Here is a 23,141-nt window from a genome sequence, read left to right on the forward strand (position 1 = left end):
TCAGGTCATATAAGTCTCCCAAGTTTGTTTATCAAAATTATTTTCTCAACTCTAAGTCCTTTATGTTCACATCGACTTGAAAATAAATGTCCCAAATTCTAAAAATCCCCACAACTTTGCTGGAATCTTTATTAGGATTACATTATATCCAAGGACAATTTAGGGGTGAATTGACATCTTAACAATATTATGTCTTCTAACTCATGAACAAGGTGTTTCCCTCCATTCATGTAAGTCTTCTTTAATTTTCTAAGAACCATTTTATACTTTTCAGGATAGAAGGCTTACACAATTTTATCAAGTTTATTCATAAGTCTTTCAAATTTTTGTGATGTTGCAAATGTTATTTTTATTTTAATTTTTTTGCCATGAATTGCTGATATATAAAAATACAATTGATTTTTGCATGTTGATGTATCATGGGATCTTTTTCTTTCTTCTTCTTTTTTTTTTTTTGGTACTGGAGATTGAACCTAGGGGTACTTTACCACTGAGCTACATCCCCAGCCCTTTTTATTTTTTTATTTTGAGACAGAGTCACACTAAGTTGCTGAGGGTCTTGCTAAATTGTCCAGGCTGGCCTTGAACTTGCAATTCTCCTGCCTCAGCCTCCTGAGTCACTGGGATTATAGACCACTGCACCCAGCATGTGTCCTGAGGTCTTGCTTAACTCATGTGTTAGTTCTAGTAGCTTTTTGGTAGAGTCTTTTGAATTTTCTAGGTTGAAAATCATGGAAACGGTTTTTTTAATATTTATTTTTTAGGTGTAGTTGGACACATACCTTTATTTATTTATTTATTTATTTTTATGTGATGCTCAGAATTAAACCCAGGGCCTCGCACATGCTAGGTAAGCGCTCTACCGCTGAGCTAAAACCCCAGTCCGGGAAACAGCTTTACTTCTTCATTTCCAATTTGTCTGTCTTTCATTTCTTCTTGTTTTCTTAGTGCAATAGTAAGAACCTCTGGCAGAATGTTAAATAAAACTAGTGAGAGCAGACACCTTTTCTTTATTCTTTATCTTAGAACCAACCTTTCATTATTATGATGTTAGCTATAGATTTTCTATACTTGCCCCTAATCAGGATGAGAAAGTCCCCTTCTACTTCTAGTTTGATGAGAATCTTTAAAAATCTTGAATGGCTATTGAATTTTGTAAGATGCTTTTTATCCATATATTGACATGATTATATTTTTTATTTTTAGTCTGTTATAATTGCATATTGCATTGATTGATTTTTTACATTTCTTGGATAAATCCTACTCAGTCGTGATGTTTTGTCCTTTTTATATATCATTGAATTTAATTTGCTAAAATGCTATTAAGGTGTTTTTTTAAATGCACTTATAAGGGACATTTTCTGTACTTTTCTTGTGATAACTTTATCGGGTTAGGCTTCTAGAATAAGCTGGAAAGTGTTTCCTTCTGTTGGGGGGAAGAATTTGTGTAGAATTGGTATCATTTCACCCTTAAATGTTTGTAATACACCCATGAAACCATTTTGGTTGTCCCCTCTATGATTCTTAAGGGCCCTTTCATCTTGGACATTCTGCAATTCTAGTAAGATTCTTTCCAGTTTAGATGTGTATCTCTCCTCTGTCTCTTTATATCTTATCCGCCTATCTCTACCTCCTTCCAGTTTCCCATATCCTCTATTAAGTGACAATCTGAGTCTGACAGTCTGAGTCTGTAGGCATTTGTCCTGTCTTCCCAGAGGAAAGTGGAGGAAACTCTTTCATTTCATAGTTTATTCCAACTCTGGTATGTTTTGGTCATATAACCACCTGTAATCTGCCTTAGTAACTAGAGTAGATAACTGACCATTGTTTGAAAAACAGTGGGTGCCAAATCAGTAAGCCATAGGCCATTAGGTAAAGCCAAGTTATACCTGAAGGACTGGGACAGTAGTTAGCCTGCTATCTCAAACTTGGCATGGTCACTCCTTGAGATGGGTCTCTGTGGGCCTCTGTCTGACTATCTGTAAAATGAGGAACTAGACCCCTAGATTTTTGTACTCTGAAAAAGGAAGTAAATAAACAATAATAGCAAGGGAAAGGAGGCCAAATGACCCAATAAGGGATGAAACATTAACATATTTTCAATGATTATTTGGTTTCAAAAGTTTTGAAACTGAAAAGTAGATAATCCATGTATTGAGACAAGGCATGGAAGAATAAAAATGGGGTTTGTTTAGGTGTCGAATGCTTGGAAAAGAATGTTTTCCAATATTGCCGGGTCATACCATAAAAAACCCTCACTACATTTTAATATTGAAAAAAAGAACACAGGGAAGATCAAATGCCAGGGCAAATATGAATGTAGTTTTTGACTTTTTAAATAAAGGTGTACTACAAATCTGGAGCAGAGTCCCAGACACAATGGATGGATCATGAGTTGCTAACAAAGCAAATGGGTTTAGAGAAACTGGGAGCTGGAAGAAAGAGCTCTTCAACATAATGTATGTCAGAAAATGGAAAAGGGGGCTGGAGGGGTTGCTCAGTGATAGAATACTTTCTTAATATGTGGAAGGCCCTGGGTTTGATTCTGAGCACTGAAAAAGGAGAGAGAAGAAGGAAGAGGGGAAGGAGGAGAAAAGGAAGGAGGAGAAGTGAGGGCAGAGGAGAGGAGCAGAGAGGAGAGGGGACAGAAAAAGATTTTGTAATCACCTTCCCTGAGCAAGAGTATTTTATCTATTCACTGGTCAGCTACATAGCACTTAACTGTGGGCCCTGCACAAAGCTAGGGAAATAGTTAAAATTTGAAGCTCAGCGGGTGGTTCTTTTCCTGGTCAGCCAAAGAGAAAATGGAGGTCAGAGATCTGACAGCTCAGTCCCTATGGAAAAAGTAGGGTGTTGCATTTCTCCCCTCTGAAAGTCCCCAGCTGATGCCAGAAGTGCTTTTACCTGCATTGATCAATTGATTGATTGACTGGATATTGTTATGTGACCCAGGCTGATCTCAATCTCCTCATCTCAAGCAATTCTCCCTCCCAAGTATTTGAACGATAGTACATGCCACAATGACCACCCACCTGCCTCCTTTTAAATGTGTTCCACTGATGCTTCCAGTCATCTAGCTAATGAGTGATGATCACCTGACCAGATGTGCTAGCATAGTCACCACAGTCCTGACCTGCCTGCCACCTACTCCACACTCTCCCCTTACCCTGCCTATACCATTCCAGCCACCGTCACTTATTCCCACTAGATTTAGACTCTCCACCAGGTTCTGAGAACTCTGAAAGCATATGGAGATGAGACAGAAGGAGAGGGATACTTCTGGCAACACAAACTCCAATTCATGGTGCTATTCTCTCCACTTAGCACTGCGCATAGCAGCTGTATAGCTAAGCTTCGAATGAGATCTCTTAATCCTATTTGCTATGCTTTCATTATACTATGCACCTTGTCAGGAAGCAGCAGGGGGCTCTTGAATAGAGCCACCTCTGCCCTCATGTCACCCCTCCTTACCTCTCTCACCCATCTATCCCTTAACCAGTTTTGGCCTTTCATTGGCTATGCTCCATCATTTCCTCATTTAAACTTTTGTTAGTTTCTCACAATAACAGGAATTTGTGAAAGCCTGTAATTTATTTGGAGAGTTTGGCTCTTGGAGTACCCTCTCTCCCTCTTTTAACTCAGGGGGAGAGCTTGGAGTGCTTGGTTTTTGGCAAACAAGAAATAAGGAATCTGGTCCCACATTTGAGTTCTTTTCGAGCGGTCTCCCTATACTTCAAAGACATTTGCCTGAGTGCCTGGGTAAGGATCCAGGGCACTAATTGGGCACTTGAGTGAAAAAAATGTTGAGGATGAGGAATCTGGAAGGCCAACAGGTCCAGGATAGAGCTAAAAAAGCCAGGGTTCTGACCTTGTGCTGCCCAGGCCCAACAGAAACCCCACAGCTATGGGTGCTTAGAGGAGGAAAGGAAGGGCTTGCCTGCTGAATACAGCCATTGTGTTCATTTCAAATACAGGCCTTTTGGGGTGAACTGTCATTCACCTGGAGGTAGTGGTTGAGGTTGAAAAAAATTTCTGGGGACTACTAGATGAAAGGAGTGGATGGTGGGTGTGTTAGTCAGTTTTTCATCATTGTGAACAAAATAACTGACAAGAACAACTTAGAGAAGGAGAAGTTTATTTTGGCTTATGGTTTCAGAGATTTCAGTGCATGACCAGCCTCTTTCATTGTTCCATTGCTTGGGACCCAAGGTGTAACAGAACATCATAGTAGAAGGGTGTGGATGAGGAAAGCTGCTGGGTTCATGGCAGTCAGGGAGGGAGAGAGGGAGAGAGGGAGAGAGAAAGGAGAGAGACAGAGAGCATGGGACAGAGGGAGAGAAGGAGGGAGGGAGGGAAAGAGAGAAAAGAGAGAGAAGGAGGGGGAGAGAGAGAGAGAGAGAGAGAGAGAGAGAGAGAGAGAAACACAGAAAGTCAGGAACAAAATATATAATCCACAAGGACATGACCCCAGTGAACTACTTCCTTCAGCCATGCCCTATCTGCCTATAGTTACCGCCCAGTAATCCAAATTATTAATCCATCAAATGGATTAATCCACTAATCCACTAATTAGGTTATAGCTCTCATAATCTAATCATTTAGCCTCTGAACATTCCTGCATTGCCTAACACATGAGCTTTTTGGGGAGGACACCTTATATCTAAACCATATCAGTGGATTTATATATAGTTGAACCTCAGAGGCCAGGGCTTTGTTGCAAAGAAAATTTGTCAGAAATTAAGCACTTCCTTAGCACTTGGTACAGCTGTGAATTGAAAATAATGCCCTCTGCATGATGGAAAATTATGGAGTCCCGTCTCTGATTTTTCCAAGTTTGTTTAGAAAGATGGTATTCTTTTGTTGAAATCTACTTTTCACTCTTCCCAACTCTCCCATAATCTCAGCTGTTTCATCAAAATCTCTTTGTCCTCCCCATGTGACAGCAGGGGCAATAATAAGAAACAAATAGAATCTGGACTTTGAGTCCAGATTGAAAACTGTCAGAGTTGTCAAAAACTTTGACTACTCCTTGCATTTTCCAAAAAACAGAAACCAAGTGGAAAAAGGGCAAAGGCAAGTAATAATGCTCATTTATTAGTGACATGTTCCCTACCCCACTGTTAGATCCTTGAAGTCAAAGACCATATCATTATTATATGACTGTTGGTTCTATTCTTTTTGGGGTAGGGGTACCTGGGATTGAACTCAGGGGTAGTCAACCACTGAGCCACATCCCTAGCCCTATTTTGTATTTTATTTAGAGACAGGGTCTCACTGAGTTGCTCAGCACCTCACTTTTGCTGATGCTGGCTTTGAACTCTCAATCTTCCAGCCTCAGCCTCCCAAACCACTAGAATTACAGACATGCACTACTGTGCCCAGCTGTTGGTTCTTTTTTTCAAATTGTCCATTGCTTGGTTATTTTTCTCTTACTAAATTTCCTCTGATAACCTATCCCACTATCCTTTAAGTCTTATACTATGTTGTTCTTCATTCATTAATCTATTAGGCTACTTTTCTTTCCCTTAATATAGTAAATTTTCCTTCACTTGGAGTGTTTGATTTCTTTAAAAATACTTAGACAATTTAGTTCTGGTCATGAATCACAGGATTTTATAAATTGTATTGCCCTATTATATAAAAAAAATGTTCCCTACCCCACTGTCAGATCCTTGAAGTCAAAGACCATATCTGTATGTTACTTATTTAGCATCCTCAATGCAAGTGGGGTAGCCATGTGTCTGGGCCAAAGATAATGTTAAATAACTGTTCAATAAATGAATATTATACATGGGTGACTTAATTTAAAATATATACACGTTTAGCATTAATAACTGTATCAAGAGCTGGCGTTATGGCTCAGTAAGAGAGCACTTGCCTTGCATGCATGAGGGTTCGATCATCAGCACCACATAAAAATAAATAAATAAAGATATCATATCCATCTACAACTAAAAAAAGTTTTTAAAAACTATCAAGGCACTTTTTCCTATTCCTTGCATGAAATACATCTAAAACTGATGGACCAGAAATGCCAGTGGAAGCAGAAAAAAGATTGATTCTTTAGCTAAATGACCAGGAAAGGGGCAGCCTAGCAAGACAGAAAACCTTTAGACAACAACCTCTCTACTCCAGGCAAACACCATGGAGGAAAAAATGCACCCCACTCACACTTTGTCAGCAAAGGCCTAGGAGGGATCTTAGATTTCTACATTCACCCAGCTTCAGAAGGTGCCCCAACATGCCAACCTCCCATGCTGAAGTGGTGTCAGAGAAAAGTAAGTAGGGATTCAGAAGTTTCTTCCCCTCTCAGTGGTAACAAGGCCTACCCCTCCCCCACAGCGTCAGTGGAGACCTTGTAGGGAGCCTGGACTTTTACCCTTGCCAGACTGTAACCTCTGACCACCCCTCCTGTTCCTGGAAAAGTGCCAAAGTGGTGTCAGTGAAGGCCAAGTAGGCCATTGGGACTTTCACTATCACCTAGTATAGTGTCAGTTGATACCACATGGGAAACAGTAACAAGGGACCCCTACTCCTTTCAATAAAGAAGGTATCAGAAGAAGCCTAGTGGGGATCTTGACCAACTGCTACACCTGCTCAGCAATATCAAGGCAACCTTCCTCCCCAGTGTATCAATGGAGGCTGAGCCGGGAACATGGACTTCCACCCTCATTTGGCAGTGCTGCCTGGTGCTGCCTGGCTGGCATGTTGTCAGAGGAGGCCTGCTAAAGCACAAGATTTTAATAAGCTCTGGAGTCTCACAACAAAATGCCCAGGATACAATAGAAAATCCCTTGTCACACCAAGGACCAGGAAAATCTTGACTTCAATTTAAAAAGACCATCAAGACCAAGATGACACAGAAATTAGACTTGGCAAGGATTTTACAGCAGTTATCATAAAAAAATGCTATAACAAGCCATTAAAATCATACTTGAAATAAATGAAAAAAAAGCCACAAAGTCTCAGCAAGTAAATAAAAGTCATAAAGACAAAACAAATGGAAATTTTTAGAACTGAAAAATATAATAAGCCAGGCATGGTGACCCACACCTGTAATCTCAACTTTCTCCAAAGGGTGAGGCAGGAGGATCACAAGTTTGAGACCACCCTGGGCAACTTACTGATACCCTGTCTCAAATAAAAAAAATACAAAGGGCTGGGGATGTGGCTCAGTGTTAAAGTGCTTGCCTAGAATATGCAAAGCCCTGAGTTCAATCCTCACTACTGAAAAAAATACTAACCAAAATCAAATAAGCCTTATGGGGTAGATTCCACAGCAGACTAGAGAAGACAGAGGAAAGAATCAGTGAACTAAAAAAATAGAACAATAGGAATGATAAAATCTGAAAAATTTAGAGAAAATAGATTGGGGGAAAATGTGAACACAGCTTGGGGACCTGTGATGATATAACAAAGGGTCTCACATTTCTGCCATAGGAGGATTCCCAGAAGGAGAGGAGAAAAAAGATGGGGCTGAGAAAGTACTAAATAAAATAGTGCTGAAAACTTCCCAAATATGGAAAAAGATATAAGTGTCTAGTTTCAAGATGCTGAGTAGACCCCAAAGACACATCTATGCCAAGACACATCATAGTTAAACTTCTGAAAACTAAATACACACATAAACATACATACACAAAAAATAATCTTGAAAACAGGGAAAGAGAAATGACACATTAACTCTAAGGGGGAAACAATTCTAAGACAATAGATTTGTAATTAGAAATCATGGAAGGCAAAAGGAAGAAGTGGCATGATATTCTAAATGCTGAAAGAAAAACCTAGAATTGTATAATCAGTGAAAATATCCTTCAGGAATGAATAGGAAAACCAAAACATTCTCACATGAAGGAAAACTAAGAGAATTTGTTATTTATAGACCTACCCTAAAAGAAAGGGTAAAGCCAACAAATCCCACTATTATGTATAATTATAATGTACCAATAAAAAGTAGAAAGAAAAAGAATGGCTAAAGGAGTTTCTCTAACTAGAAAAGAAATAATAAAAGAAGGGATAGAAAATATCAGGGAGTGTCTTAGATTTTTTTTTTTTTTGGCTGCTGTAACTAAAAGAGTCCACCAAAACAACTGTAGTGGAGGAAAAGTTTATTTGAGGGCCACGGTTTCAGAGTCTTAATCTATAGAAGGCTGGTTCCATTCCTCAGGGCCCGAGGTGAGGCAGAATATCATGGTGGGAGAGCGTAGCAAAGGGAAGTGGCTCACATGGTGATCAGAAAGCAGAGAGAGACTCCACTAGCCAGAAACAAATATATCCCAAAGCCACGCCCCAATTCCCATCTCCTCCAGCCACACCCTACCACTTCAGTGACCACTCAGTTAATCCCTATCAGGGCATTAAATCACTGATTGGGTTAAGACTCTCATAACCCAATAATTTCACCTTCTTGAATTGTCTCACATGTGAACTTTTTGGGGGACACCTCACTTCTAAATCAAAACAGGGAGAAATAACAGTGAAAAGGGTAAAATAATGGGTAAATATAATGGGGTTTCCTTCTCTTTTTGTATTTTCTAAATTATGTTTAACAGTTAAGGAAAAATTATAACTATAACTGATGTGGTTATCAATCTATATAGAGGAAATATTCAAGATGACTGGGATATTATATACATATGTGAATTCTTTGAATTTTTAGTAGCCTCTTAAAAAGTCATACAAAGGGATGCACTCAAGCACTATCAGTTAAAACAGAATTCTAAAAACTGTTTAAGTAAACTGCATGTAGGCAAAAGAAACTAGAGTTCATAAGAAACAAAAATAAAATGGCCCTAACATATATATGATTATATCAAATGTAAAAGCTCTAAATACATCAATTAAAAGACAGAGTTTGGCAGAGTAGGGTGGGGGGAAAGCCATGCTTCAACTATATATTGTCTCCAAGAAACCCACTTCAAATATGTATTTCCAAAGGATTATGTTGGGTGTCAAAATGTCAACATCAAAGGTTAAGCCAATGTCAAAGGTTATATACTATACGTCTCCATTTATATAACCTTCTTAAAATAAGAATATAATAGATATGGAAAACAAATCAGTGATAATTTCTAGGAGTTAGGGATGGTGGGAGAATGGGCTGGGTGTGACTACAAATGGATGGCACAAAGGAGACCTTAGTAGTTTTGGAATTCTTGTGTACCTTGATTGTGATGATGGTTATAGGAATCTACGCATGATAAAATGATACAGAACTATACACATACATTATACCACCATCAATTTCCTGACTATTATATTGTACTATAGTTACATAAGGGGAAACTGGGTGAAGGGTTCATTAAACCCCTTTGAGCTACTTCAACTGTTTTCTGTGAATCAATAAATTATTTCAAAATAAAAATATTTTCCAAAATTAAGCAGATACCTGGGCATGGTGGTGTGTGCCTGTAATTCCAGAGGCTCAGGAGGCTGAGGCAGAAGGATCATGAGTTCAAAGCCAGCCTCAGCAAAAACAAGGCACTAAGCAACTCAGTGAGACTCTGTCTCTAAATAAAATACAAAATAGGGCTGGGAATTGGCTCAGTGGTCAAGTGCCCCTGAGTTTAATCCCCAGTAACACCCCCCTCCCCAAATTAAGGTGTGGTGGCGCACACCAGTAATCCCAGTGACTCAGAAGGCCAAGGCAGGAGGATTGCAAGTTCTAAGCCAGCCTTAGAAATTTAGTAAGGACCTAAGCAACTTAGCAAGACCCCGTCTCAAAATAAAGAACAAAAAGGGCTGGGGGTGTAGTTCAGTGTTAAAGCACTCCTGGGTTAAATCCCCAATACCAAAAAACAGACAAAAAAGCAGATTAATTTTTAAAAGCTACATTAAATTCAATTTACACTTTCTTAGACTGTACAAAAAGTACCTTACAAGCTGAATCATCAGTTTTCATTGTCTTGTATATACTCAGAAGGGTCAATCAATAGAGTTCTGACTATAGAATGTCAGTAAAATTATTTACTAAATTCAGCTATGTTTTCCTCTTCAACAAAGCATCTAAGCTATTTTTTTTTAATCTGGCCAGAACAAAAGTATATATACCATAAATGAGATTTTTTTAATATTTATTTTTTAGTTGTAGTTGGACACAATACCTTTATTTATTCATTTTTATGTGGTGCTGAGGATCAAACCCAGGGCCTCACACACACTAGGTGAGCGCTCTACCGCTGAGCCACAATCCCAGCCCCATAAATGAGATCTCTAACTGGTACTTCCTGTTTTTCTACCTTCCCCTGCCCACTTTTTGGTGCTAGAGATTAAACTTCAGGCCTCACACATGTTAAACACATGCTGTGCCACTGAGCTACACTCCTAGCCCCTGACCTCACTTTTTAATAACATCAAATTTAGAGATATAATTTAAGTATGATAATATTTATGCTTTTTATATACTTGGTTTTCCAGTTTTATTTTTGGTGCTGGGGATTAGAGCCCAGGCTTCCTGCATGCTAAGCACTTGGTCTACCACTAAGCTATATCCCCCAAAGAGTACCACTACCACAATCAAGATATATATTCTTCCATTATCCCCCAAATTCTCTCATGCCTCGTTCCATATTCAACCCTCTCACACCATCCCCTCCCCTGATACCAACCAATTTGGCGGGTTTTTTTGTCCCATAGTTTTGTCTTATCCAGAATTTCTTATGAGTCACTTGAGTTTGACTTCTTTCACCTAGTATAAGGCCTTTGAGAATTGTACAAGTATCAATAGTTCATTCTGGTTTGTTGCTGAATTTTATTCTGCTGCATTAATGTAATACCCATTTGTCTATTTATTCATCAGTTGAAGTATATTCAGGTTGTTGCCAGGTTTGAGCAATTATGCAAAAAGCTGCTATAACCGTCTAGGTACAGGTTTTTGAATGAACATAAGTTTTTGTTCATCTTGATTAAATACCCAGGAGTGGTATATGATGTGGTAAATATATGATTAACCTCACAAGATGCTGCCAGACTTTTCAAAAAAGTGTACTATTTTTCATTTCTCCCAGCAGTGTATAAGATTTCCATTTCCTCCACATCCTCCCCAATACTAAGTATTATCATTTTTAAAAGCCTTTTTAGTGGGTATGTAGGGGGTATCCCACTGTGGTTTTAATATGCATTTCTTAAATGATTAATTATGTTGAGCATCTTTTCATGTGTTTAATTGCTATTCATATTGTGTGTGTATGATGTCTTTTCAAGTCTTTTGCCCATATTTTATATCAGATTGCTTGCTTTTTTTCTTTTTGAATTGTGAGAGTCAATTCACACTTGTGTGCTGGATACCAGTCTTTTGCCAGATATGTGCATTGTAAATGTTTTCCCCAGTCTATGGCCTGCCTTTCACTTTTGTAACTATTTTTTCAAAGAATAGAAGTTTTAAATTTTTATAAAGTCTAATGTGTCAAAATTTTCTCTTATAGATCATACTTTTAAAAAATATTTATATTTTGGTTATAGTTGGACACAATACCTTTATTTTACTTATTTATTTTTATGTGGTGCTGAGGATCTAACCCAGGGTCTTGCCCATGCTAGGCAAGCACTCTACTGCTGAGCCACACCCCAGCCCCTGGCTCATACTTTTTTATGAATATCTGGAAATCTTTGCCTTACCAAAAGTCAGAAGGATTTTTTCTCCTATACTTTCCTCTAGAAATTTTATAGTTTTTTACCTTTAAGTCAATGATCCATTTTACGTTGTTTTTTTTGTATATGATGTAACTGTTAATATTTCCAAAACACACTCTCTCTCTCTCTCTCTCTCTCTCTCTCTCTATATATATATATATATATATATATATATATATGGTTATAATAATTTTTAAAAACTTTGAGGAAGGCACAGTAGGAATTTTAATCCCTATTTCACAGATGAAAAAATTAATTAGAGAAGTGCTATGTAACATCTCAAGGTTCCACAGCTGATAAGAGGTAAAATTGTAATGAAAGTCCAGATTTCCTGATGCCCTCAGCCAGTGTTTTGGGAGTCAGGCATCATGGGCTCAGGACAGGGCCCAGAAGTGAAGATTCCTGGTGGGGATTTGAGCATCCTACTTGGCACTAAGGTATGGGACACAAGTGGTAGACTAGCACTAACTTCACTCCAGTTGTGCTCCTCTGGCCTACCTGGGGCTCTACGGTTGAAGAGAGCCAGAAGCTGATCCAGAGCCCTACTTAGCTGACACTCAATGAATACTTTTTGATGATGATGATGATGAAGACTTGGAACCTGTTCAGAAGAGAATTCTGAAAATACGGAGTTGGAAATTAAAGCTAAGAAGAAAAATTAAGGAACTACGATTATTTATCCTGGAAAAAAGAGGCTCAAGATGAAACTTGATAATAGCCTTCAAACAAACAAATGAAAAAAGAAAATTCAGGTTTTCCTTCTGAGGGCTGAGCAAGGGGAAATGGTCTGGAAGAATCTAAGTAAAATGGCAAATTTCTTTCTCCCTGGTCAGGATTGTTATAGATACTTAGATTTTATTTTATTATTATTATACTAATAATAGTAATTATTATTATCCCCAGCCCTTTTTTATTTTTAATTTCATGACAGATCTCTCTAGGTTGCTTACAGCCTTGCTAAGTTGTTGAGGCTGGCTTTGAACCTGCTATCCTCCTGGCTCAGCCTCCTGAGCAGCTGGGATTACAGGCATGTACCACCACACCCAGCTGATACTTAGCTTTTAAAAACAGGATACTCTCACTGGGCATGGTGGTACATGCCTGTAATCCCAGAGATTTGGGAGATTGAGGCAAGAGGATCACAAGTTTGAGGCCAGCCTCAGTAACCTTGTAAGATCCTGCATTAAAATAAAAAGGGATAGGGGCATATCTCAGTGATAGAGTGGCCCTGAGTTTAATCCGCAGTACCAAAATAAAATAAAAACAGGACTTACTGTTTGAGTTGGAATCAGAGATTTGCCAAACATGGGTTCTGATGGAGGATTTTAGGATGAGGTTACATAGCCCTCTTGCACAGTGTCCTTAGAAATCTTTAGGTGGCCCCTGAATCTTCTCTATACCCTAGTACAATTCCAGAAGATTTTTGTCTTGGCCTTCTCTGCTCCTTAGTCTTAGCATCTTCACAGAGTCGTCCCAATGACTAAGACAAACCTGACTATAGCTCCTAAAAGCTAACCCCCCATGCTCCTTGCCCTTGAATCCAGGCAGCCCAGTGCCTAATGCTACAGATCTGGCTTAGTGTCCCCAAAAAAGGCCTAAAATGTTGGCAAGTCCAAATGTGACCCCAGCATTGGGATCCCCTGTTTTATAATATCTAGCATCTGCTTGCATACCTTTCTGACCAGCAGAGACCAGCAGGCTGACAATGCAGACCAATGCAATGACTCCCCTGAATAGCCAGAGAAGAAGAACTGAGATACCAGCAGCATAACCAGGTACCACATTAAGCTACAGTGTCTTTGTGCTTCTTTTCTCTGCAGCATGGGTAGGAGCCCTTGCGATGGGTATGATCTTCTTCTGTTCTCCCATTGTGAGTATATTCACTGACCGACTGGGCTGCCGAATCACAGCCACTGCGGGCGCTGCTGTTGCTTTCATTGGCCTCCATACCAGCTCCTTCACCAGGTAAGGCTAGGAGTTGCTGGCTGTTTCTCCACTGGCTTCTTTTTCGACTTCAGCTAGAGACACTCTTCTCATTGTAGGATCCTCTATGGCCCTGGCCATGTGGGACTCTCAAAGACCCTGCTCCCAGGATTCATAATGCAATGGATTCATCTAGGTAGGGTCTGAAGGACACATTTGAAGGGAATATCCCCAAAGAGGACCCAAGAGTTCCAAAGAGTTGGGAGGAGCCTAAGCCTGATAGTTCATAGACCTGGGTCCAAGCCCAGTTTTTGCCACTAAATGGCTATGGAAAACTGATGGGTATCATTCCCCTGTCTGTGCCTCAATTTGTCTATCTATAACATGGGAGAATTAAACCAAATGATCTTTCCAGGATTCTCCAAGCTATACCACTCTATTTCCTTTCAATGTACCTCACATGTCATGAGCTTGCCTTTCTTCCCAGGAGTGAACTCTTGAGTAAGCCTCTAGTATTCGAGAATTCTTGAAGGGATCCAATCCTGAAAAAGCAGTCAGCTGAGCCCAAAGCTATTTAACATGTCTGGCCCTTTCCCAGATATCTCTGGCTGCCAATGGATAGATGATTTGGGGCAGATAAAGATTTATGTCTTTGACATGATAAAGATGTTTAACAGGGCTGCCATTGTGGCTCAGTAGTAGTGCGCTCGCCTAGCAAGCGCAGGGTCCTGGGTTCAATCCTCAGCACCACCTAAAAACAAATAAAGGTATTGTGTACAACTACAACTAAAAAATAAAGATTGAAAAAAAGATGTTTAACAGCATCCCTCATTGAGTTACAGACCCAGAACCCAGCAGCCCAGCTGGGTATAGGCTAACATACTAATGTTGATCAAAGGTAAATTTGAACCCTAGTCCTACTGCTCCCCACTGGCAGAACTAAGAAACATGCTTTAAGTTCATCTGTGCTTTCTAACCAGTCCTGCAGAAGTATGTGTATAGGGGATGGGAGAATAAAGACCCTACATCATAGTTGGAGGAATATGGGGTTCCTAAAGAACTCCATTTTCTTTCTTCCAGACACTTTAGAACTTATGGCACCTCCTCCTTCCAGTCTTCCTGGGCTGATGTAGGAAAATGCTGGGCTGGAGACAAGGAAGTGGCCACAGTAACATGTTTGCAATGGGGGCAGAGCTAACTTGTCAGAAACTTGCTCTCAAAGCATAAGGTTCCACTCACGGTAGAGAATGATAATTGTGTTCTGCCTCAACTGGGCTCCTTGAGGGTGAGCAGCATTTTTGGCTGCTCAGCCTGCCCTCCAGCAGAGCTCAGATTTGGCTTGCAATGATTTCTTGCCTCCATCCCATCAAATTGGGACAGAGGAGGGAAAATCATGCCCTGCTTGGAACCTGCTCAGCCCTCCCAGGACAGCAGCTTCAAACATTTTCAAGACCCCTCTAGTGGTCAGCCTCATTTGCCCCCAGCAAGCTGGTGCCTGGTTTCTTGTGGGGAGGAGCTAGCAACTCCATTCTCAGTACTGCACAGCAGAGGCCTGTTGCTTGAGGCACAGCAGAGCAAAGTGTAAACAAATTAGCAACATATGGATCCCATTTCCTTTCCAATTCACATGGGCTCAGTCACAGGAGGGGAGGGAGCTCAGATGTGGTATTTTCTTCTGGAATTTTTCTTTAGGCACACTGGAGTAGGCGTTCTGTTCTCTAGCCCCTGACCCCTTACCCCATTTGCTCTTTCTGTAAGAACATTTCCAGAGCCAAGAAACTTTCTGGATGGCTTCACATCTAGTGGAAAAATGGTTCTACTTGTGGCTAGAGCTCCAAGTCATCCTTCCTGTTGTCTCAGTCAGAGCTCTGAGTTCCTCTGGATGACATGGAACTGGGTAGAGTACAGGCAGGGCTGATGAGGCTTTGGCAAGCCCAACTCAGGAGCCTACTGTCCTGTGGCCCAGCTAGAAACAAATTCACCACACAGCACCCTAACTAAATCTCATGTTTTGCCCATACAGGCCCCTCTCTGAAGGTCTAGCTTCTCTCCCTAAGATAAGTCCCATCCCAGACCAATCCCATAGAGTACCTAGAATCTAATGGAGGAAGCCTCAAGGAACCTGACAGAAGAGCAATTGGCTTAGCTATGTGTAACAGGTAGAAACAGCCTGTTTGGAACCAGAACCCCTGACCACATCCAGTGATTACAAGCAGACAGAAAGTAACAGTTATGAAAGCTATCTTGGAATCATGGGGGCTAACACCACATCTTCTCTGCAGCATAGCCTGAGTCCTTGAGTATGAAGACTGGGTCTATCTCTAGGGAAGAACTGCCTGGCCAAGAAGAGTATTGGGTAATAAAGTGGCCAGATAAGAACTCTTGCAAAATATATGGAGGCATCAAAAGGGAAACAAAACTCTTCACTAGGTTGTGCCAATATTGTCTGGGGGCAGATGACTGGCCAAGCTGACCTTCCCATGGCCTTTCCCCTTCTGACACTTTGCCTTCTGTTACAGAGGCTTATGGCCACAACAGGGCCTAAGGGTTTTAAGGCAGGACCTGTCTTACTTGGTCAGGCCCACAACTTCTTTGAGGCTACACTTTCTTTCAAGCAGCCATTCTACTCTGGGAGAACTAATAAATACCATGTCCAGAAAGATAGGCAGTACTCTGGAAATTAAAGGGACTCCTTACCCTGTTATCCCCATGGATATCATCCAGGACCTAGGGTTGCTGGACCTTGGGAAGAGTTGGGGAGTGGCTGTCTCTCAAATCATCATCCATTCTCTGAAATACTAAGGTCCCTGAATGTGGAGAAAGACATTGAAGAATCCTATGGAAGTTTCAGCCTTCAAGGATTTTGGCTCCTTGCAGACCTTTGTTGTTACTTGGAATAAAGCTTTGGCCACCAGCCAAAGTGGTGTCTAGGTGAGCAGTAGTCATGACCAGTTCCATGTCATCCAGAGGAACTCAGAGCTCTGACTGAGATAACAGGAAGGATGACTTGGAGCTCTAGCCACAAGTAGGACCATTTTTCCACTGGTTGTGAAGCCATCCAGAAATGTTCTTACAGAAAGAGCAAATGGGGTAGGGCATCAGGGGCAAAACTGCTTTAAGGCACTGACTTAACTCCCTGTAGCCCCTTATATAGCCTTTGTATAGGCTGGTTATGGCTTTGTTTTGAACAACCATGTTTGCTAGGGTGCTGCAATTCATGCTAGATACACAAAGACGTGTACTCAAGTCCAAGCATTATTGATCCCCAGTTACATTACCTTGGGTAAATCACCTCTCTGAGCATCTGCCTCCTCACTTGCAAAATGGGGATCAGAAGGTCCAATTCCTTTGGTGTAACACTCTGGAAAGCAGTATGGAGATTCCTCAAAAAACTAGGAATGGAACCACCATTTGACCCAGCTATTACACTTTCAGTATATAACCAAAGAATTTTAAAATCAGTTTACTATAGTGATGCAGCCACATCAATGTTTATATCAGCTCAAATCACAATAGCTAAGTCATGGTGCCAACTTAAGTGCCTTCAACAGATGGATGGATAAAGAAAATGTGGTATATATACACAATGGAGTATTACTCAGCCATAAGGAAGAATGACTTTATGACATCTGCCAGTAAGTGGATGGATTTGGAGACTATCCTGCTACGTGAAGTAAGCCAGTCCCCCAAAACCAAAGGTTGAATGTTGCGGTGAGGTGAAGAATAGAAGTATAATATATTACACAAAGGGGAATAGAAGGAAGGGAGGGGGGATAGGAAAAGGAAAGACAGTGGAATTAATTTGACATAATTTTCCCATGTATTTGTATGAAAACATCATAGTGAATCCCACCATCATGTACATCCATAAGAATAGGATCCTAACTAGAATAAGATATATCCCATGCTTGTATAATTGTATCAAAATGGATTCTACTGTCATGTATAATTAAAAAAAAACAGTAAATAAAAAAAGAAGGCCCAATTCCTTGCCTGCTCTGAGGGTCAATGGCAAGTGGGGCTTGGGTTAAGGGATGGAGGTTCTCAAGAGGCCAAACTGGGGAGGCAGATGGTCAGGCTGCTGAGGATAGCTCTCTGTGTCTCTCCCACAGCTCCCTAAGCCTGCGCTACTTCACGTATGGAATTCTGTTTGGTTGTGGCTGTTCCTTCGCCTTTCAGCCATCCCTCGTCATCCTGGGCCACTACTTCCAACGCCGCCTGGGTCTGGCCAATGGTGTGGTGTCTGCTGGGAGTAGCATCTTCTCCATGTCCTTCCCCTTCCTCATCAAAATGCTGGGGGATAAGATCAAGCTGGCCCAAACCTTCCAGGTGCTGAGTACCTTCATGTTTGTTCTTATGCTGCTCTCACTTACCTACCGGCCCCTCCTGCCCAGCTCCCAGGACACCCCAAGCAAGAGAGGTGTCCACACCTTGCACCAGCGCTTTCTGGCTCAGCTCAGGAAGTACTTCAACATGAGAGTGTTCCGCCAACGCACTTACCGCATCTGGGCCTTTGGGATTGCTGCTGCTGCCCTTGGCTACTTCGTTCCTTATGTACACCTGGTGAGGAAGACCTGCCCTGAACCTGCCTGGAGTCCAGAGGGTAGGGGTGGGGGATACTGAAAGGGCAGAGCTGAGACATTTGGAAAAAGAAACAGAACAGTGGTTGGAGATAACCAGAGAGGGACAGAGCACAGATCAAGGGAGGACCCCAAAGGAAAATGGGGGGAGTTCCTTATGGGAAGGTCCATACATTATGGTTTCCCTCACAGTGAAAAAAATTAGACAAAAAAGGCTGGTTGTCAATAAAATATTAAGTAAATAAAAATAAGATGCAAAAACAATTAGACAGATTTTGGGGAGATACGCAGATTGGGATATAGGAGACTGGCCCAGATGGTCTGACAGAGTTTTCTATTTTTTTTAAACTATTTTTTAAAAATATTTTTTAGTTGTAGATGGACACAATATCTTTATTTATTTTTATGTGGTGCTGAGGATCAAACCCAGTGCCTCACACATGTGAGGCAGGCGCTCTACCACTGAGCTACAGCCCCAGCCCCTGAGAGAGTTTTCTACGACTGTGTGGAATGCTGGTCTTTGTGGTCACATGATTTTGTTTAAAAAATAGCACATATTAGATCTAACTTCATGATGTGTAGTAACCTCTTTAAGGTAATAACAAATCCTGTATTAAAAGAACCCATTCAGCTTTGTTTACTCCAGCATTCACTAAACTTCTATGCCACAGAACTTTCAGTTGTTTCAGTAGAGAGTCCTGAATATGCCAACAATTAACCAGTCAGCTTTTCTTCCACCTTGTGTTCTGAGGGTCCTGGTATCCTGCTTTTCAGATGAAGTATGTGGAAGAGGAGTTCTTGGAAATCAAGGAGACCTGGGTGCTCTTGGTGTGTATCGGGGCTACCTCAGGCCTTGGGCGTCTTGTGTCAGGCCATGTCAGTGACTCCATTCCTGGACTTAAGAAGATCTACTTGCAGGTGAGTGTGACCATATGTACACTGTGAGGAAGAATAGCTTGCCACAGGTTATCTCTAGGCTTTGGAACAGATTGGTAGGGTGTGCCACTGCAGTTCCCTGGGCCCTTGTGTGACACAAGAAAGTCAATCCAATTCTCTGAGCCTCAGTTTCCCTTGTTTTCAAGCAAAAGCAATCATCCTTGTTATGCTTCCTTTACCAAGATGGAATGTGTACCCAGTAAAATCAGTGTATATGGAAACTTTTAGAACATTTTACAGGCATTTTAAAAAATTAATAATAGGTGTTCATCTGAAAACAAGAAACTGAGGCCGGAAGTTAAATGCAGACCCCAGTAAGGACTGATTTCATTGCTACCGTACACTCTCTTGGAGGACTGTAGGCAACTATAACACTCCGTGTGACCCAGCATCTCTCTCCTCTAGGCCCAGGCTCAAGCCTATCATGTCTCATACTTCCAGAGCTACTTGGCATCAAGCACTGGTTCTCTTCCTCTCTCTGGTACTAGGGATTGAACCCAGGGGTGTTTTGCCACTGAACTATATCCACAGCCCTTTTAATTTTTTATTCTGAGACAGGATCTTGCTAAGCTGCCGAGGCTGGTCTTGAACTTGTGATTCTCCTGCTTTAGCCTCCCAAGTTGCTGAGATTACAGGTGTGTGCCACTGTGCCCGCCCAAGCAATGGTTCTCAATTGCCATCCTCTCAGTGGAAATCAAAAACAAAAGGCCAGAAAAGGCCAGACCTTACTTCCCCTCTTTAGTCCTCACTGTACTAATTTATGCAACGAGATAATTCTTTGCTTTCCTATCTCACCTTACAGGTGAGGATCAAAAGAAATGCAGTATTACCAGGTTTTAATCCTTCTGACAGTGACACAGTTTCCTCATATTGTGGGCAGCAGAAACATGGATGCTCCAGAGGCCTCTTTCTGTGTGCACTGGGCCCTGTTTTGATTCAAATATAGACTACTACTACTCAGGTTGTCCGTCTTTGGCTGGCTGGCAGCAATAATGTCTTCCTGATCTGTCTCATGCTTTTTGCTCCTATAGCTGGTCTTATCAGAAGGTTCCTAAGTGTGGAACCCTGTGGGAAGGGCAAAGGCAGCCCCAAGAAACAAATAGTCATGAATTATCCATCCAGAAGGTGGTTGTGTTTGGACTGAATGCCTGGGAAAGCCCTAAGGGCACTTCTAAGGGGCCCTGAAGATACTCACAGCAGGGATTTATCTGTCCCAAGTGTGTTCCTAAATACCCTCAGTTGTTTTGGATAAGGACATGATTAATTTTTTCCTGTTGTGTTTAACTCCTGTTAGTTTGAGAGATCTGGCCAATCTTCTTTGCCAGAGCTGTAGATGCCCTTCGTGTCCAGCCAGGCTAAATTCTCATGGCACTGATGGAGAAACTGAGGGAAAGGCTTCTCAGACAGTAATGGCAGAGCTGAACTCCTGTGAAGCACTCTTCTCATATCACACCTTACCCTAAGTGACGGATGACAGAGTCAAGTTTCAGAAATAATAATTGACTTGACCAAGGTCAAACCAAGAGCCTATGATTGGGATTATGAAATTTTGAATTTCTGTGCAAATATCAGCAAGTGCTTTATCTGGGTGGCTTTCTGCATTGGGAATATGCATGTTCTTCCAGCCTCTTTCACAAGCCCCCACTCGCCATGGGTCTTCCCTGCCACTATTAGCCAAGATGCCAAAGGGTTCTGGAAATCAGAGTAATCTGGCACTGAGCCAGGGCTTTATCTTGAGGAGAGGCAGCAGCCCCTGCCTAGCCATATAGCTCACATGCTTCTCATTATAGTCTGCAGGAGAGAGATGAGGCCCCAGCAGCTTTTGCTTTCTGTTGTACAGCAGGATTTCCAAGGGACTGGGAAGCACTGCTGGATGGAGGCCAAGTTAGGCTGGAATTCAGTGTTTCTGGTAACTTTTCCCACCCTCTGCTCCTGCTCCTTTTCCTTAGTCTTACTTGACCCAGTTTTACCACTTAAAATAATATAAAACAATCTTAGAACATTATAGTTGAAACACATCTTCATCAACTTATAGTTCAACTCTTTCATTTTGCAAATTGAGTGTTTCAGGCCAAGAGCACAAGACAATGGATAAACTGCTCCTTTCTCTTGAGTTTCTCAACAGACTCCATCACAGGAATTGTTTTTTTTTTTTTTTTTGTCTCTGGGTCAGTTGCAGGAGTACAGGTCTGGGAGAGAAAAGGAGGATATACAGCCTCAGGTTCTGAAAAACCACCCATTAGACCCTGTGGTTCTTACTATTCGTGAAGACAGGCATACATGCCTGGCATTTAGCCTCTGCACAGTTTGTTGGCAAGAAAATGGTGACAACCTGCAAGAGAGCCCCACATTGGACCAGTTCTTGAGGCCTAATTCCCAGTTCCAAGAGGGATTTTTTTTTTTATTTCTAAACTTTGGCAAGGCCTCCTAGAGTATGTTAAGAGGCAACTAGATACAATAGGTAGCAATTAGAGCTGATTAAAATCAGTTAATGCCATCCTTTGTGTTATATAATGGTATTAACTCTTAATTACCATAATGGGCTTGGTTGATAGGTGGATCTGGTTTTATCTCATAGTTGTGTGTGAAGCTAGAGTGTCTCCTGTTCTTATTCCTAAATTCTGCCTACCTACCTCAAAACAACGTGGTCAAGTTCAAAGTTTCCCCAAAAAAGAGATGTCCTCAGATGGCATTATCCTCTCAAAAACCCAACTAATCCACCTAACAAACCCACTGTGAGCAACAATATAGAAAATCTTTTTTTCTCTTTGTAGATATGAGGATTGAACCCAGTGGCACCTACCACCCAGAAACATTCCCAGCCTTTGTTTTCTGTTTTTTTTTTTGTATGGGGAGCCACACCCCCAGTCCCATTTTGTTTTTTATTCAGAGACAGGGTCTTACTGAGTTGCTTAGCACCTCCATTGCTGAGGCTAGCTTTGAACTTGCAATCCTCCTATCACAGCCTCTCAAGCCTCTGGGATTACAGGCATGCGCCACAGTTCCTGGCCTCCCCCAGCCTTTATTTTTACTTTTTGAGACGGGGATCTCTAAATTGCTGAGGCTGGCCTCCCACTTGCAATCTTCCTGTCTCAGCCTCCTGAGTCTCTGGAATTACAGGCATGCTCACCACACCTGGCTGCAACACAAAATGTCTTTAGAACCTTAAACAGACTTGACCTTCACTCCTCCCACAAGTTCCTGGGCAAATTGGCCTGCTTATTGACCAACTACGAACTATTGGCAAATCCTTGGGCCTCTTAAGGCCTTAGTAAACAGATCAGGTCTTAGCCTTGGCCCTGGGATAACCTGACTCTGCTGGCTGCAGAGATTGGTGGAGGGGCAGGCAGTGCTCCTTTCTCTGCCTGCAGCCAAGGTCTTCATTCAACTCCACAGGCACAAGTTGCAAATAACCTTTATCAAAAGATCGGCTGTTTCCTGTGACCCTTCTCTGTTGAGAGAGAAAAACCAGCCACTGCAAAGTGATTGTCTTTGTTTTGGAGTCAATTTTTTTTCTCAGCCCAAAAGAAGGCCCAGTGACTAGTCAGTGCTCCTGGTCTGGATTTAAGCTTCCTAGACACCCACCTACTAGCTTAGTTTTCCTGAAAGGCCCCTTTGTCGCCTTCTCAGGGTGTCCAGCCAAGCCCAGAGGCCCCCAGGGACATGCTGCCTGAGGTGTTTGAGACAGGTGATGTGTCGCATGTCCTAAAGCATAAGGAACCTGGGTGAACCCCCTAATGGTTTCTTTCATGTCAAGGTGTTTTCTAAAATCTACCCCCACCAAAATGGGCATTGGCTCCTTCCACATTTTAGAAAGCCATACCTTTCTTTATATCCCCTATCTAGTCATTGTGCAAGCCATCCTCCCTCTTCCCCTTCCTTTTCCCATACCTTACTTGAATCTGAGAATATCAATATGACCTGATCCCAGGTCCTGATACCTGAGACACTCAGACATAGGCTCAGAAAAAAAAAAAAAAAAAAAAAAAAGCATTCCCTTTATCTCAGGATCCAATGCAAAGACCAACTTCTTGAGGCCAGGGGCCATGTCCTCCCTTTCTTTAGTCCTGC

General features: G+C 41.5%; 1 protein-coding gene across 1 annotated transcript in view; it reads left to right on the plus strand.

Annotated features, from left to right (window-relative positions):
- The window catches only part of Slc16a2 (solute carrier family 16 member 2), a 106,237-nt gene that overhangs the window by 77,536 nt on the left and 5,560 nt on the right, over positions 1 to 23,141 (plus strand). Inside the window, exons 2-4 of the mRNA XM_046462126.2 lie at positions 13,452 to 13,596; positions 17,667 to 18,117; positions 18,909 to 19,052. Coding sequence (XP_046318082.1) covers positions 13,452 to 13,596; positions 17,667 to 18,117; positions 18,909 to 19,052 — 740 coding nt within the window. The remainder of the gene's footprint in view (positions 1 to 13,451; positions 13,597 to 17,666; positions 18,118 to 18,908; positions 19,053 to 23,141) is intronic.

This window comes from Marmota monax, unplaced genomic scaffold, assembly GCF_021218885.2.
Source record: "Marmota monax isolate L192 unplaced genomic scaffold, Marmota_monax_Labrador192_F-V1.1 WCK01_AAM20220418_F8-fsc00192, whole genome shotgun sequence".
Taxonomy (NCBI): domain Eukaryota; kingdom Metazoa; phylum Chordata; class Mammalia; order Rodentia; family Sciuridae; genus Marmota; species Marmota monax.